Genomic DNA, 17,486 nt, shown 5'->3' with positions numbered 1-17,486 from the left:
CACAGCAGCAAAAGCAAAGTGTGGGAGCAAGGACACCCAACTGAAGCCACAAGAATTTCAAATTTGATTAAAGAATCTGTCTTGCCCATATCAAATGGGACTACTCCTTCAGAGAAGGCAGGGATAATTTTCTTTTTCGTAATAACTATTATGAGGAAATATATGCACTCCAAAACTATCTCTGATAAGCAGATATGCACCTAGGAATTATTCTCTGTGCCAAAAGAAAATAGTGCAACATTTTGGTTCATTAAAAAATAGTGTCCTCAGGGCTTCCCTAGTGGTGCAGTGTTTAAGAATCTGCCTGCCAATGCAGAGGACACGGGTTTGAGCCCTGGTCCGCGAAGATCCCACATGCCGCGGAGCAACTAAACCTGTGCACCACAACGACTGAGCCTGCGCTCTAGAGCCGGTGCTCTGCAACAAGAGAAGTCACCGCAATGAGAAGCCCCCCGCTCACCGCAACTAAAGAAAGCCCGTGTGCAGCAACGAAGACCCAACGCAGCCAAAAATAAATAAGTAAAATAAATAAATTAAAAAAAAAAAAAGTGTCCTCATGTTTCTTATGTTCTTGCTGAAAGAGCTGCGTATTATTGTTCATAGATTGACCGGGTGTGCTTAATCACATACCAGAGAAGAATTAAACACAAAAAAAGACAACGAAAAAAGTCGAATAAAAGAAGGCACAAACGAAACAATACTGCATGCAGCCACCTCAAACACAGGCCAAATGAACCTATGCTGTCAGAGCTCAGGATGATGATTTACCTCGAGGAGGTACAAGTGGAGGCTGGGAGGCGGCATCTTCTGGCACTCTGCTCATGTTTACATTCTTTATTTGAGCACTGCTCCCACAGGTGTGCTTAATTTCTATTCAATCCATAGACTATGCCTTTTTCTCTCTTGTACATCAATATATAGTTGAAACATACACAAAACCAAGGTGTAGAGACTTTAAGGATGCAAAGATTCGCTCTAAAAAGTTTTCACGGAAGAAATATTTTATTTCCACCTATTCCACAAGTAGAGGGCCATGGCAATTTAAAGGTATCTATCAGGAGGAACATTGAAGCCTATCATTTTTCAGAAAGACAGAGTGTAAAGAAATAATCGCCATTAGCGGGGAGAAGTTGAGGTCAGACACGCTGAATCAACTGAGTCCGGGACACCACTTTCGCTCAAACCAGATGAGTCTATAGTCATGTAGGACCTGATGTGTTTCCAGACTGCTGCTTTTCTTGGCTTGACAATGAAATATTTTAATTTCCCCACTTCTAGAATTTTACAAATTGGACCTGAATTCCAGAATTTTAAAACTTTCATATTTTTAGAGGTTAACAGATAATTCTTCAATTTCTTATTGAAATGATATTGCCTGGGAGTTAAATACCTTCAAATGTATAAATTGCAAATTCAGAAAATAAGACCACATTGTGTTAACATTATTTAAATTCCTTGACCCAAATTCCATTTCTATTTTTTTCTGAATAACCATAAGATGAACAAAGACTTATGTAAAAATATTTTAAATGGCTATTTTTAAAAGCAAAAATTTATGAAATACCTTATATTGAACATAAAGAGTCATAATTGTGCCCCATCCATACCAATTATATATATTTTAAAATCATGTATTTGAAGGACAGTTACTGATATAGTATCAAATACCACTTAATAAAGAGCAGAATAAAAGAACTGGTACAGAATGGACTTAATTTTTGAAAGAATTAAGCAAAACCGTATTTGTAAAAATATAAAAACATTAGAAGTTCTCATTTCTGTGGCAGAATACTATGTGATGTTTAGTTTCTTCCAAAAGCTTTTCTATATTTTCCAAATTAAACATGTATGAGTTTTTAAATTATAAAGATATTGCATGCTCTTTCTAAAGAAATCCAAGTATACAGATTAAAAAGAAAAAAACTCTCCTTCCCCTTTCCTTCTCCCACCCCTGCCCAAGACTTATGCATATCTTTCAATACGGAGAAAAAGTGTTAACTTTTTATAATCAGATTTTTTTGGCTTTTGTGTCATGCTTTTCCCATGCCACAGTTATAAAGATATTTCCAAATTGTCTTTTGTGCTTTCATTGTTTTAACATTAGTTTTAATCTATCCAGATGAAAAACTATATGGTTAACATACAGTTTTAACCTAGCCAGGAATTATTTTAGTATGTAGATTCATACTGCTGTGATAGCCAGCCTCCAAGATGGCCCTCAATTCTCCCCACCGCCTGGTAGTCACACCTCAGGCAGACCCCTTCCACATTGTACCAGGGTTGATCTGTGTGACCCAAAGAATGTGTAGATGGGATGTATGGGAGGTCATTTCAAATATTAGGTTATTAAAGATGGCTTCCTCCCAGGGCTCGCTTTCTCAGACCACTCTGGGGAAAACCAGCTGTTAGGCCATGAAGACTCTCAGGCAGCCTAAGGAGAGAACACTGTGGTAAGGAACTCAAGTCTCTGGCTAAAAGTCAGCGAGGAACTGAGGTCCACCAACCACTGCTGCTGGGCCACACCCCACAGGCTGGCAAGCCCTGTACTCCCCCAGCCTCAAGACCAAAGACAGAGCCCCGAGGCAGCAACAGGGACATTAATGGTTTAAAGGATGGGGGATCTTACTTGTCTGAAGCAAAGTCCTGGAGTGACACGCCATGGTATGCGGCAGACGTCAGGCAAGACACCAGGGCAAGACGCGGCAGCAGCCTTCGGTACCACGGGGAGAGGGAGGTTACCAGTTATAGAGGGAATTGATGTCAGGTTGGCTCATTGGTTACCAGGGAAACCACCTGAGGGGCACGCCCCTTTCAAACTATCTTAGTAGAGAGTTCTGATCTAAAGATCAGAACAATCACCAGCCGGGGCCAGGGTCCAGTAGGCATTTACTGATTAGACACTATGATTAGGAGGGAAGGTCAGTCATGTGAGGCAGGGACTGATTGAGCAGGGGATGTAGAGAGAGCAAGAGAGCAGGCATCTTGAGTGGCCTGATCATACAACCCCTGTCAGCTTGGAAGCAGATGCTACAGCCTTCAGAGGACTGCACTCCCACCAATAGTTTGACTGCAACCTCAGCAGAGGCCGAGCTGAAAGCCACCCAGGTAAGCTGCTCCTAGATCCGGACTACAGAAACTGATAGGATAAGTATCTGTTGTTTAAAGCTGCTAAATGTGGGGATAATCTGTTGTGTAGCGATAGACAACTAATGTAATTATTTTATAATTAGGACAAGTTTTATTTTTAAAAACAAAAAGAGACACTTGTCTTTCAGAGAAAGAAGGGGCTTTGGTTGAATGGTTTGTTATTAAGTTCTTGCTGATAAGCATTCTCCCTCTCCCCCAATGCTTGCTTACCTGAAAATCACTATCTTAAGTTCGTTTGGGAAAAATATTATGCGCCAGAAAAGATAAGTATTAGTATTCTACAATTCCTATAGTTTATAGGCTACAAAATTGATTTCCCAGATGTTTATTCAATAGAAGTGCTAGCTGAAAAAATTTTTGAACCATAGAAACTTACATTCTCATAAATAATTTGACAGCAGAATATAGGAAAAAAAGAGCAAAGGCGTGGGACTCAGAAGTGGGACCTTTAGTTGCATCTTGGTCACTAACTCTAAGACCTTGGACAACTGCTTTTCTAGGTCTCAGTGTGGACCCTTTGGAAATAGCGGGGCAAAGTCAAATATCCTCTACTGCAGTGCCCTTTGCATGTTTTACACATGATCCCCTAAAATGAAGGGGGACATACTGACATAAAATTAAATATAAAATACATAAAAGTTGACATATAACATTTTTATTACAAATTGAATGTAATTTGCATTATTTTATCTTTAAGTATATTCGTCAAAACATCGGAGATGAAGATTGAACTTGATTTACAGGGTGTGCCTGTCACACATCCTAATTGGCAGTCAGCACTTGTCAAATTAGTTTGCCAACTTTTTCAATGAAAATTATTCATTTTTTTCACTTCAAATAAACACATTAAATAGGCACTCTGTAACGTGACTACCATTTAACTTACCATTTAACTTCATAGTTCTAATTTTTAGATAGGTGGAAGGGTAGGTAGATGATGGAGGCTTGCCATGAACCGAGGGACTGGAAGAAATCAGATACCCCTCCCTTCGGTTTCCTGCTTTTCTCTCAAGGGACTATGCTATAAAGGCAATGCATTCTAGAATTGTCTTTGTTGAGTACCATGTGGTTTTCATCTCCAGGGCAGTGTACCATATTGGGGTAGAGGAGTTAATACTTTTTTTTTTTAAAGTAAGACTCTTTTTTTTTTTTTAATTAATTAATTAATTTTTATTTTTGGCTGTGTTGGGTCTTCGTTTCTGTGCGAGGGCTTTCTCCAGTTGCGGCAAGCGGGGGCCACTCTTCATCGCGGTGCGCGGGCCTCTCACCATCGTGGCCTCTCTTGTTGCGGAGCACAGGCTCCAGACGCGCAGGCTAAGTAGTTGTGGCTCACGGGCCCAGTTGCTCCGTGGCATGTGGGATCTTCCCAGACCAGGGCTCGAACCCGTGTCCCCTGCATTGGCAGGCAGATTCTCAACCACTGCGCCACCAGGGAAGCCCGAGTTAATACTTTTAAAGTTCTTTATCCTATGACTTCTAGTCATTCTTGGCTGCAGTTAGTCTGTCCTTATTATTTCCTGTGTAATGAAAATGACATTCTCGTATATAGATAATAATAATTATTATTAATATCACTTCCTGATATTACTGCTATGTGCCTGTATTTTGGGGTTGATTTCTATTTCACTACAAAGATAAGTGAAGTGCATTAGTTATGATGATAAAAGGAACAGAAGGGTTTCCATAGACAAGAACAATTCAGCATTTTGGATGGGAAAAAAAAGCCTAACACTGAAATGTCATCTGTGTAAGAAGTCAGGACAGTAAAGAAATAAAAGCTCTGAAAATATAAGCCCAGATTTTTAAAAAGCCATTTATTTTAAAAAACTGGTTTGTCAAATCACATACACGAGCAGATACACAACTACCAAAGCGGCCCTGTAATAGACACCAGTGGGGCATTCACCACACAGTACCTGAAAAATACAGCTAAAAAAGAGGGGTCTGTGGAGTATTTAATTTCAGACACCTGCTGGACTCCCTGCTGAATGGCTTTAAGTTAGCATATAGTGAGTGAGAGGTAGAGTCCCAAGTATAATAGCTGATGCCTCAGGGCTCCATTTAAAAACAAAACAAAAACAAAAACCATTTCCCCCTCTGCACAAGGGAAGCCTATCCTATTTTTTTTTTTTTCCTTTGTGAAAACAGAAGCCAAGTTTCTCTTCTCAAATGGTTCAGCATTCCCAGTAAGAGTGTTGTGTGGTGACCTAGGTATTGTGCTTCTTGAGCCGTCTAATTTTCTTCACCTTCAGATTCAGATTCTAGGAGAGACGAAAGAGAAAAGTCAGGTCATTTCTTCTGAGACACCTTTAAATAAGGTCATGAAAGACTTTCTACTCTATCTCCCTCCCCCACTAAAAAAGACATTTTTGCCTAGGCATCCATTTACTAGGTAAGAGAGTCATATATGAGGGCAGGCAGCAAACTTTTGCTCCTTTTTGCTTTTAAACGAAATTACCTTTCTAAAAATGCAACGTGCTCAGAAATATTATTGGTGACTAAAACTATTTATATTTTTCTGGATCTGCAACTTTTTCATGCTTGAGTTGGATTATGTCTCATCATTATTGTTCTTCCAACTTGTATTGCCATTTTAAACACCAGTCAACTGGTAAAGGTGCTATAAAAATCGATATAATCCCATAAATGTGATTAAGCCAAATGTATTTTTTTTCCTTTCACAGCTGCTGATTATTTCTTCCTCTTTGTCCCTTAAATTAGGGATAATTTAAGAGGTTTTGGTTTTGTTTTGTATATCTTGCAGAAATTTTCATTGCCTTGATTCAGAAAGGAAGGCTAAGAGGTGGACAAAATGTCTGATATGGAACACACCTCAGAACTTTAGTTTTAGGAAGGCAAGAAAAGTCTGTGGAGGGGGGAGCTATTTTGAATTATAGTGAGAAAGGATTTGCTAAATGGTCACCCGAATTGTTAAATGGAATCATACCTTCTTCTGCGTTTTGTAACCACTCAACAAATTTCTTCATCTGGTCAAGAAAAACACTTTTGCCTTTGGCAACATGTGCTTCTTTGTACCATTTCAATATCGCTTCTTCACTCAGCACATCAGCTGCAATTTCAAATCAAAGGTTTCAAAGTTACCACATACATGTCATGTTTTAAAGCAACTTCATGTCTTACAGTTTAATAGAAAGCAATCACTTCAAATATTAAAGCTCTTTTATAAAAGAAATTCGTATTGAAACTTATCAGAAGACAAGAACCAAGCTTATTTCCATACAGCGCAGTGCCCTATGTATTTTAGTAGTTAGGGTAGTGATGGTGATGGGACTGGGACCTGAAAATCTCACAGTGCTAATTTGCTGGTAGGAAACTAGGTTATTTTGTAATTTTGCCAATGAATCAGCAATTCTAGCATTTCAGAACACTCTGTGTCCTGCCACCAACTGCAAACACATCTTGATTAAGCAGCAACCACAAATGACTGGTCTTTTAAGGGGATTTACTTTAGGAGGAAAAAAAAGCAAATGAAAAAAATGTAGACAGGATGCAATAATAATGTTAATAATTAAATATAATGATGAGCTTCCTGGGTGTACCATGGGACCAATACACACATAATCCAAAGTTCTACATTACTCTATCGCTAAGTCCTAAATTTACTTTCCCACAGCACAATATCTAAATCACATGAGTAATGTTTTCCTTGTACACTGTTAGGAGAGAAACAAAAAGTGTTATCTATTAACTATTACCTAGAACTCTAAATTCCACAAATATACCTTGATACCCTCAAGTTACCATTAATTTAGAGTATTTAATGTTAAGAATAGAAAGGGGAATATGAAAAAAATAGCCTACAGACTTTGCCAATGTTCTAATAGGTTATCTTTTGGGATTTTGGTGTGGGAAATGAGATGGAAAACAGATAAAAAGGTTTTATTATTGTCCCCAACGCCTGCCCAATCCATTGCAAATGCTGATAAATCATTCTAATGATGTTTTTGCAGTTAAAATATACCTTTAACTTATGAAAACAAGAGAAATGATTTGATACTGGTTTCATTCAAAACATCAGTGATCTTTTCATAACAAAAACTTTGTTTTCTTAAAATTAATAATTGGCTCTTGGATTCAATTGAAGGGGTCAAATTGACTAAAAATGCACATGATTGGTTTTTGAAAATATAAAGTTTGTTTTATTTTTTATTTTGGTCATTAAATACACTACATTTTGCAAAGGAAGAAGGAAGTCTGGATTTATTCATATATAAGGACTAGACATAAAAATTATAATCAGGAGCCCTAAGGAATTACTCTTAGCTTCTAGTCTTTTAGTTTCTTGTGCTTCCAGCTTCACACTCCCCACTCACAATGATGAAAGGATTCTCCTACCTCTTGCCATCAAAGTCCAGTTTCCATAGCACTGAGGAGCAGATGCCTTATAGCTCAAGGAAGTGACCTGTTACTGGGTAAGATGGCTTTGCAGAAATCTTTCAGGAATGCTAATTAGCTCAAACATGGATTTTTAAAGTCCCGTTTATATAATTTGTTTTTATGATGTCTTTAAAATGCCTGTGATTTAGACCAATAATTTCCAAACTGTTTTGATCATGCTCCCCTATCAGTAAGACAATTCTGTGTGTACACATAACATATGTGTATCTTTTGTTTTATAAATTATATGCATGTACTATATAACTGCTATTGTTAATGTTATAAAACAAAACATAGAATTAAACATGTAAAGAGAAATTTCTTTTTTCTCCTCGCCTTAATGAATCATGTTATGACACAATGTACAGGTTGGAAAGGCAACAGAGAGTGTAGTTTAGCGATACTCTTTGTCTCAGGTTTTCCTTCTGAAGGTTGAGAGCTCATTCTCTGAAGGTTGAGAGTTTTATTGCCCCACAGAGGCCGAAAGAGGCCATGCAACTACTAGAATCCTTGTCAGTGACTGTGCTTGTGAAAAGGACAATACATGACCGGTAAAACTTATAGGATGTCTCATCCACTGAAAATCAGACAAACTGTGCAGAGCTGAGTTCTTAGAAGAACCTAATTTAGTAATAAACACCTGCTGCAAGACCAAATTTCTAGTCCCAGGGGAATAAATAATAAAGAAGGGACATAAGCACCCACACAGGGCAACTTTGAGGCAAAGCACGAACACCAAAAAGAAAGTCAACTTTTGTGTAGGGAAAAGTCTAATCTAAAAAGGAAGGAACTCCTTGACAAATGAAGAAGAGAGAGAACTTTTTTTTCCCACTAAGGAAAAGTAGGGAGAGGAGTTCATTATAACTGGGAGATGAAGATGACAAAGTGTTGGGATCTCCCAAAATGCATACTAGGAATACGGAGGATCAGTAAAAGTACAGCAAGAAAGGAAGACATTCTACAATTGCACAGAGCCCCCTCACGTTACAGTACACTTCTCTCCCCTCGATGTGGCCAACTTCTTCATCATCTCTGGTGAAATACTTGTGTCCCTTGAGAGGTTTCCTTTTTCTTTCTCCAAGTTAGCTTCAGCTCTGAGCTAGGGGCCCCTCCTCTATCATCCTTTCACTCCTCATCAGCCTCTATCTGTATGAGCCTTATTTTAGCCACTGACAGGGTGATTATGATTCTTGATTTTCTTCTACACTCTGAAATCTAGGAAGTCAAGGACTATTTTGTTCATCATCTCATTCCCAGCATTTAATAACATAAGACTTGCCATCTAGTTTGCATTCAATAAATGTATAATGTACAAATCGATGAACTCGATGAGAAAAACTAAATATGTCTCAATGTGTAGCGTTATAATTCAAAATTTGGGTTTTCATGAGGGTCAAAGAGACAATATTGTAAAAGTGGTTTGAGAACTGCAAAGTTTTAGGTAACGTTAGTTATTTAAATATTTAAGTTGAAAACTGTGTCACTTGGAACTTAGAAAATTCAGTACTTTTTATTAGCAGTGTCACATAGGGACACAAGTCAAAAATAATTTACTTTAAGAAAGCTGGCACTATATGGTGAGAAGGCAAATAACCTTTTTTTAGAACAAGAATAAGAAACTTCTTTTAGAAAAATGTGCGTGAGGAACAGAATTTAACCTAAGAAATATCTGCAAACAATAAAAGCCATGATAGAGATACCAATGGTACTTGAGAAGGTAGTTATATATTTTTCAGACCTACATGCTGAGACTATGGTACTTAGCTTCAGGAAGAAAGAAAATTATTTTAGAAAGTGAATAATGTGATATTTAAAAAGTAGTGATGGATTTACTATTTTTCCTACTGCCTTAGAAATATAAAAATCTAGATTTTAGTACAAAAAGTAAATCTTCACTAAGTGACCAATCACCACTTTCTCCTTTCATTGCCGAAAAGCATTATTATTTAAAGTTTATTCATTTAATTCCACTGTTTTTTATATAAAACATCTAAAAATCTTTTAATAATATCATTCATTTAAGTAATTAGGTTTTCAAAGGGGACGTGAGGAATCATACCCTCATGTTTCTGTTATCCTCAAGTTCTGGAAATACAGTAAGGTGGGTGTATGTAATAGAGACTTAAAATGGGAAAGAAGAAATGATTTCCATTACATTTTTGAAGACCTGCTTGAAAGCAAAATGTCAACGGATCCACATCACTAGATAAAAGAAACAAACAAGACACTATCTGATATTTGTAAAATGTATATGTGTGTATGGAATTAATGATAAGTATAATCGTAACCATGTTACCACAGTTCATGGGATTTGTCACTTATGGCATCCGATACCCTTTAGACCAGTGGTCCCAGATGAACAGTCACAGCAACACCTGGAAATTTGTTAAAAGGCAAATTTGCGGGCCCAATGCTGTACCCACTGAATCAGGATCCCTGGGGAATCTGTTTTAACAAGCTCTCCAGGTGAGTCACATGCACACGAGCCCTGGGAAAGGAGTGCTTTAATACATGCTGTCCTCAAGCCTTCGTAGGCATATGAAATACACAACAAGAGCACCCAAATCCTCATAAAAACAAATGAAATATATGTCTCCAGGTGCACAAGTGTTTGTTGGATGAAATAAGGTCAAAGTAAAAAGTACTATTCAAAAAGGAAGGTAAACACAGTAACTCTCCTAACAGTAGTATGGAACAATCATTCCTTGGGGGTTCCATGTTCTCAAGAGAAAAAATGCAATTACTTTATACTAAAAAAAAACCAGCCTGTATGTATAATTTTGTGGAAGATTATGAAATTACCTAGAAAATGACATTTAGTTTTAACTTTTCAGTGATACAGTTTAGGTTTCCATTTGTAAAAGTTTCCTGATTTCATTTCCAAATAACTGAGTCAGAATAAAACTGTTACTGACACTTATCCTCCTGTGTTCCCTTGGGCCTGCTCATACTTGCCACAGACCTTACTAACTGAAACAATCTATTTAAAAGCTGACTACCTAGTGAATCAACGGCCTAAGGAAGAGCTAATGCCTCTTCTTTTTACTTCTCAGTGCCCACTGCTTGGTTATTTTATAATTTCAGGTCACTGTTCCTGAGCATTTGGGGCTGAAGAATAGGAAATAACTCAAAGCAATCAGTTTTGCTAGCTGTTAGTAGTTGTTATAAAAAGTTTAATGGGGAAGGATGTTGGCATTCATTAATGGTTAAAATGAGAAATTTGAAGAATAGGATTTTGATAGTTTATATGCCACTTACATGCCTTTACTGATAAAAAGCAGTTTATTTTTTGTTTGTTTGAATTAAGTATAATAATGAAATGAGGTATTGCTGCAGACGAGGCTCAAACAACTACGTCTCAGTTAAAAACAAGGATTTGGTAAGAGACACTGTTTGGTTGGGTTGGCTATTAAACAACAAGGAAGGAAATTATGTGTTTAGGCAGCTAGTTTATAAACAGTTTGCTTTTCTGTAGTGGAAAATATTGACCACTCATGAAGCGAATGTGAAACCTATCCCACAGGCCTCTCTACCAGTTTAAAATGGAGCCAGCTGTGGCCGGTGTGGACAGAATGGCCACTGGCTGCGTGGGGCTGCTTCTCTTTCTTGGCTACTGGGTACCACAGGTGGGTTGGCCATAGGACCTGCAGGTTTGGTTCTGATGGGTCACCTAGACTTAAGACATTGCTATCTCATGACCACATCCAAGAGGGTCAATTCAGATCTGGCCACAGAAAAACACCTATTACTGAATTTCAAATGGGACTTGGCAGTCATCACAGTCTCCCACTGATATGAAAATTGTGCCAAATACCTTAGTGCTGAGAAAGCAAAAGATCACCCAAACCCTTGTGGGCAAGATGTATGCATTTGAAGAATCTGGATAGCCAATTAAAACTCTTAGTGAAATGCTATTAAACATTTTAAAAATAGCTAGTCATCAGTAACGTAAAATTTTTACATTCCAAATGCCCAACTTGTCATTCAAAATAGACAAATTTAAGAACACATCAAAAAGCAAAGAAACATTTGGTTGGTATTAATTTATACTTTAGCCTTTTCTGTGTTATGCCATTTAAGATAGCAGTAACTTCTAATAAACATTTTATAATGTTCAAAACGTATCATATTTTAAGTGCTCCTTTCCCCCCGCCTCATAAAACTACAAAAACCTAGACCAAGGAAGAGTCCAGGATTATTATTTTTTATATACTATAGGTATAGAGATTGAGATCAGTTAAAACCCTAATAGCTAAAGATGTTAAAAAAAAAAAACCCTAATAGCATTCATTTTTAATAAACTGGCTGTGCCAGTTGTCATGGCAACCTAATCCTTATAAATACAATAACAAGACAGTAAATGTGAAGTTCTAAAAATAGCCATTTCCTTGGAAAACAGGAGAATGGCTGGGCCAAATAACTAAAATACAAAGTGAAAAGCTAATTATTTCAGTAGTTTTAAAGTCAGCTTTATGGCATCTGAAAAGGTATGCACATACTATATGTAAACATTTGGTAATCATCGTTGTTATAGCTAATCCTTACAATTCAAAAACAGACCTTATTTTTTGTAATTACAGTCTTTTTCACCATCCCTCCCCACCAAAATTATTAGTTCATCACCAGTCTTCTAGCAATTTCCACCAGTGACAAGTGTACAGGGGCCTAATCAGGCTGGTTCCTGAGGCCACACATGTCTATGGTGTTTGCACCTTCTCTCTCTACATAATATGGCTGCATCACTAAAACTCAAAGACTATCATTAACCTATTTCCCCCTCTGCCTCACCCCCTACTCTGTCCCTCAAAAAGCTTCAACAAAACATAGAAACATAGTGGCAGGACGACATGGATACACACCTTTATAAAAAAGAACCACGATCTTCTGAAAGGCTTTCATGAAATGGATGTTGTCATAACAGTACTCTTGAACCTTCTGGAGGAGGATCAGCTCTGACTGGCCTTGGGAGCTGAACACAGCCAGGAGTGGAGCGTATTGCTGGAACAGAAGTGGGGAGTAAAACCATTTACTCTCGTGGGAGGTGCAGGGCCGACACCACTTGAATCATAACAATAATCTGGAGGTTTGCTTAGAAAATCTTCACTTTGAGGATTATCTTATTCTAATATTGTGACCAATCAGAATGAATTTTTTATCCCTGCACCTTATCAGATTTCTCTCACTGTACCCACTAAAAGAAACCAAATATGAAATTCTGACTATGTTAAAGATAACTGCTATGCTACTATGTCTGTCTAATGGGTCCTGTGAAAATAAGACAGAGTTCCTAAGTTCCAAAGGTTCCCAGGGCTGCTGTGACCCCTCCACCACTGACGTGTGGCTCTGCCACTGGAAGAGTGGGCGTCTCCTTCCCAAACATCCCAGACCCCTCACATGTCATCTTTATGGTTTTGTTCAGACTGTTCCCTTCATCCCAAATGACCTTGGCTTCCAGTTGTTGATGTTTGGCTATTGTTTTCTCTAAGACCTACTCAGCTCAACACTTAACTCCACCTCTGAGCCTTCCCTGGTCAACTTAACCTGCATAGGCTACTCACTGCTCTGTCCTCCTAAATACTGAGAGTTATCTGAATTTACATCCTACCTAGTTTAAACTAGGTACCTGTTGACTTCCCAATTCAAGTGTAAACTCTGAAGGCAGGCTCTAAGTCTTCCGCTTGTCTTAAGACACTTTTATAGGGAGAGGACAATAAAAGCGAAAACATATGTATCTCCCCACAAAAATATACAATTTATACAATCAGTTGATTTCTTCCACCACTCAGTTTTCAAATTCTAATGTCAGCTTGTAGTTTACTTAAAAAATACTCATTAAGAGTTTTTGTCATGTAGAAGGAGAACCAATAGTTAGACTATATTTCCCTTTAAATATTGAATACATGACTATTCTGTGGATTTTCTGACATTGTTTTTATTAAGAACTTACCCTTAGGTATTTCATAAGCTCTTACATCTGAAACATTTTAGGTAGCGGCAAATTTGAAAAGAAAAACACTAGGAAGTACATGTTTGGACTGAGTGTGGGCGAATTATGATTAGAACCCATCCATCACATTGTTAAGAGCTGCAGTTGGCCTGCAGCCGAGACTGCGCACTGTTGGGACCCTGTACCTTCAGATGCTTGAGGGCCTGCTCGGCAACGAGCTCTTCCTTCTTGTTCCATTCCACAGCGTTCATTATACAGGTCCACAGCAGTCCAATCACTGCTGTTTCTGGAAGATCGTTCCTCTTCATTTCTTCTTTAACATAGAGCACCACCTAAATTTCACAAAAAAAAGGAGTCAGAGAGTAACAGACAGATGGGGAGTTCCTCTCTCACTGTGCCCAATCAGTAGAAGGTTAGGGGCAGACAAATATTCTGCTCAGTTCCTCCCCTCCTGGCATATACTCTCAAGTTACGAGAGGCAGGAAAAACACAATGATTTGTTCTCAAAGCAGATTTATTTTTAGTCCCAAAAGTAATAGGCTTATCTCTGGCCAGGAGGTGCTGGATAATAGAAAATAAAAAAAGAGAATCGTGGTTTCTTAGGGGCTATTCTTTTACAGGCAGGAACCCCTTTGAGTAAAGCAGGGCAAAGATTATTTAAGCCAGCTTGACTTTCTGGGGTTTGAAGGAGGCAACAGAGCTGTGAATTTTTACTTCTGATCCTTAACTTTAAACCTCTTGAAAAATGTCTTGGGTTTGTAAAAGGCATTCTCTGCAATTTATTCTTTAATTATCGTTTTTTTTTTTTTTAACATCTTTATTGGAGTATAATTGCTTTACAATGGTATGTTAGTTTCTGCTTTATAACAAAGTGAATCAGTTATACATATACATATGTTCCCATATCTCTTCCCTAATTATCGCTTTTGATGATCCTCATGCCTCATGTAAATAAACTGTAAAGTGCAAAGACTTTTTTTTTATATGATACATATCAAAGCAGCAACACTGAGCAGGCTATTTTCCCTTCAGAATTACTTTTAAATATGCAAATGTATCCTAAAACCTGATCGTATGGAATAAAATCTGCCTAACAGTATACCTTATATATTAAATTTGTTTGGAAAAGTCTTTCTCCTTTTGCATAGAATCACAAATAGAGGTGAGGGCCTCAGAAGTGATTAAAAACCATAATATCAATATATCTCACGTGTACTACTTTGTGAGTAGTACAGCTATTTTTCTCCCTTCCTTTTTTTTAATGAAAATACGTTGCTTTCTTTCCTGCTGACCTGGGGTACAGAGGGGTCAGCTGTGGGTTAAGCAGCCTTTGCGAACAGAAGGAACTGGGAAGTCCTAGTCCCCCAGCTGGGCTGGGGAAAGCTGCAAAGAAAGGTGACATCTCTGCACCTAAAGGTATCGCAGTGTTATTTGGTTTGCTTTTTTTTCCCCCATGTTAAATCATGTTCAAGTTGTTTGCTTGGAGAAAGATTACTGAATATACTGCTGACCTTAACGCCATGAGACTTAGGACCAACAACTCCACCTGCTGGACAGCATCGGTCTGGAATTCTCCAGTCTTAAACCGCAAAAGGTACCTTGCAAGGCTGTGAGCACGCAGGGTAGTGAGGATTTGGGACTTGGGAGTAAGTGGCAAAAGGAAAGGACTCTTTATGCAATTTTTGAATTATCATGTAAAAGTTTTTAAAGTTCAAATAGGAAGTTTTCTTCAGGCAGGACTTTAAAAAAAAAAAAAAGATACAATCATAGCCGTATGAACGATAGCTATCCAAAAAGGTAGTATTTATGTTATGTGAATACGCAACTATTATGAGTGGGATCCAGTGAGCCACTGGTCCAACTGGTCTTTATCCATGATATGAATGCAAAATCGCCCCTTTTTTGTCTTAAAATTAAAACCTATATATATTAACCCAATACTTAACCATATTATGTAATCTGCAATAAAATGGGAAAACCACCATAAATCGAGGTATGCTGTTAGTGGAGAGTAAATCTATTCAACAGATGAAACATTTTGACAACCACAGCAACCTGGTTAAATAAGTCACTTGTGTGGAAATACTCATTATTTTCTGGAACATCCTGGAGGAGTCTGAATCAGTACTTTGAAATCGAGCTCACTTAAATGGTATGAAAAGGGCCTCAAGTTCATAGCAATAAACAAAGGGAGGTCTCCTTAAGGGAGGTAAAGCTTGTGCTGCACAGGCTACATCATCCGTCTGGCTAAACGGGTTTGCAGTGATGTCAGTCCACGGTCCCCACCTCCTTGATTGGGCATTCCTGAGAAAGACGCTCCTGGAGCTCCTTCTGCAGCTCCTTCCTGGTGCCCAGGGACTGCTGGACTCGGAGGAAGTCGGAGAGCTCCTTAAGACCTGCATCAGTGAAGTACTGAGCAAAATGATCCACGCTCTGTCTGTTAACTGGAAAGAGCTCCTGGGAGAGAAAAGAAGAGAAACTGTTATACAACATGCCATTCACATTTCAGCAAGCAAAAAGAACAACATTTTCATATTAAGAGAGCACTTAGAGTATCTCATATTTGGAAGAAAAGAAGAAGGATTGAGTTTTTCAAAAGAATAAATCTCGGATATATTTCTTGAGCATCTGCTAAGGTACCTTCCAAAATTAGGCAATTTGACAAAGAAAGAGAATAAAAAATGCTAAGCAACTTACATAAACTAGTTTCACTCATGTGGCACTGCTATTTACTTTTTCTTTTACTTTAATCAAAGTGTACCATGTACAAAAACAGAACTAAATATGCTAAATTAAGTACAAATAAGATGATAACCCTGAATAACGTTGGGATTATTTTAAACTGACCAGAAAAAACTGAAATCATTAACCACACTGTTTCCTTAACTATGAGTTAACAGACCAAAGCCAGTTTTAGTAATGCTGAAATGATCTGAGATAATATGAGGAAAACAACATGGACTATTATCATCTCAAGGGCTTCTATTCAGCATTTCATTAAGGAAAATGTTGCTATTATTCTAAACTAACAGCTCAGAGCTAAAGGGAATTTTTGTTGTATCTCTTAACGATGGTGGCTCTAAATTAAGTTCATGGCGAGATCTAATCTAAATCCGCCCTACTATCTCTTCAATTCATTACATAATTCTGTTGGAAATTTTTTAAAAGAGCAGCACACACCATGGCTGCCCTCATATTTTCACCTCACTTCCATTTCACCTTACACAGCTCGGCAGAGTCTCAGGAACACTTAGTCATGTTCTAACCCTGTGTGACGCCAACACCCAACTAAGAAAGGAAGGCAATTTTCAAAGCTCTCGCATTTTTCAGACTGCTGCAGAGTCTACAAAATAGATCCAAACTTTTATGGTGGTTAGATTTGCGTATATAGATGGCCAATGGCTATGTGGCTTCAATAAAAATCTCAGAAGAAAGATCTGCAACGAGTTTGCCACCAAGCAGAGGGACATAGCCAGATGGCTTCTGTCATGACTCAAATTTCAGTATTCTCTGTACCATCATCCCATAATTTGCCTTGTTGAGTCATCAGTTTCAAAATGTCAGAACAGAGTTGGTGGGAGCAGCTATCAAACACACATTCATGTTAAAGCAAACATTTCATACCTGACTGAAATTTTGTCACTGATATTTATTCTACCATTCAAGAGGCCTTTCAAATTTGGGGGGGGGGGCAGGGAACTAGTTTAATTTTGAGTTTCTTCTATGAATCAAGAGGTAGTGGGCATTTTACTCATAATTGTAAAAAGTAGAAATTTTTCTACAAAAATAAACTAAGTCTCAACAAGGCTAAGCAGCTTGACCCAAATTAGGCAGCCAGAAATATTTAAGGACATAGCTGTGTGACCCCAAAGGCAATAATTACTCTGTTACTCGTGCCGGCATTCAATACTCAATTTAGGGAGAATGTGACTGCAAATTCTGATGGAAAGTTAAGAGTAAGACATCATCACACATGTCACTAGTGGTTTTTTAT

General features: G+C 38.0%; 1 protein-coding gene across 3 annotated transcripts in view; it reads right to left on the bottom strand.

The window, feature by feature from the left end:
• Positions 1-4,944: 4,944 nt before the first annotated feature.
• Positions 4,945-17,486, bottom strand: part of BZW2 (basic leucine zipper and W2 domains 2) — a 57,075-nt gene continuing 44,533 nt past the window's right edge. For all 3 annotated transcript variants that reach the window (XM_057550294.1, XM_057550292.1, XM_057550291.1), the window contains exons 8-12: positions 15,779-15,949; positions 13,678-13,824; positions 12,405-12,543; positions 6,095-6,217; positions 4,945-5,408 (exon numbers count right to left, since the gene is read on the bottom strand). In XM_057550294.1, coding sequence (XP_057406277.1) covers positions 5,380-5,408; positions 6,095-6,217; positions 12,405-12,543; positions 13,678-13,824; positions 15,779-15,949 — 609 coding nt within the window. In that variant the 3' untranslated portion in view covers positions 4,945-5,379. The remainder of the gene's footprint in view (positions 5,409-6,094; positions 6,218-12,404; positions 12,544-13,677; positions 13,825-15,778; positions 15,950-17,486) is intronic.

Source organism: Balaenoptera acutorostrata, chromosome 7 (genome assembly GCF_949987535.1).
Source record: "Balaenoptera acutorostrata chromosome 7, mBalAcu1.1, whole genome shotgun sequence".
Lineage (NCBI taxonomy): Eukaryota > Metazoa > Chordata > Mammalia > Artiodactyla > Balaenopteridae > Balaenoptera > Balaenoptera acutorostrata.
This window is presented reverse-complemented; position numbering and strand designations above follow the sequence as displayed.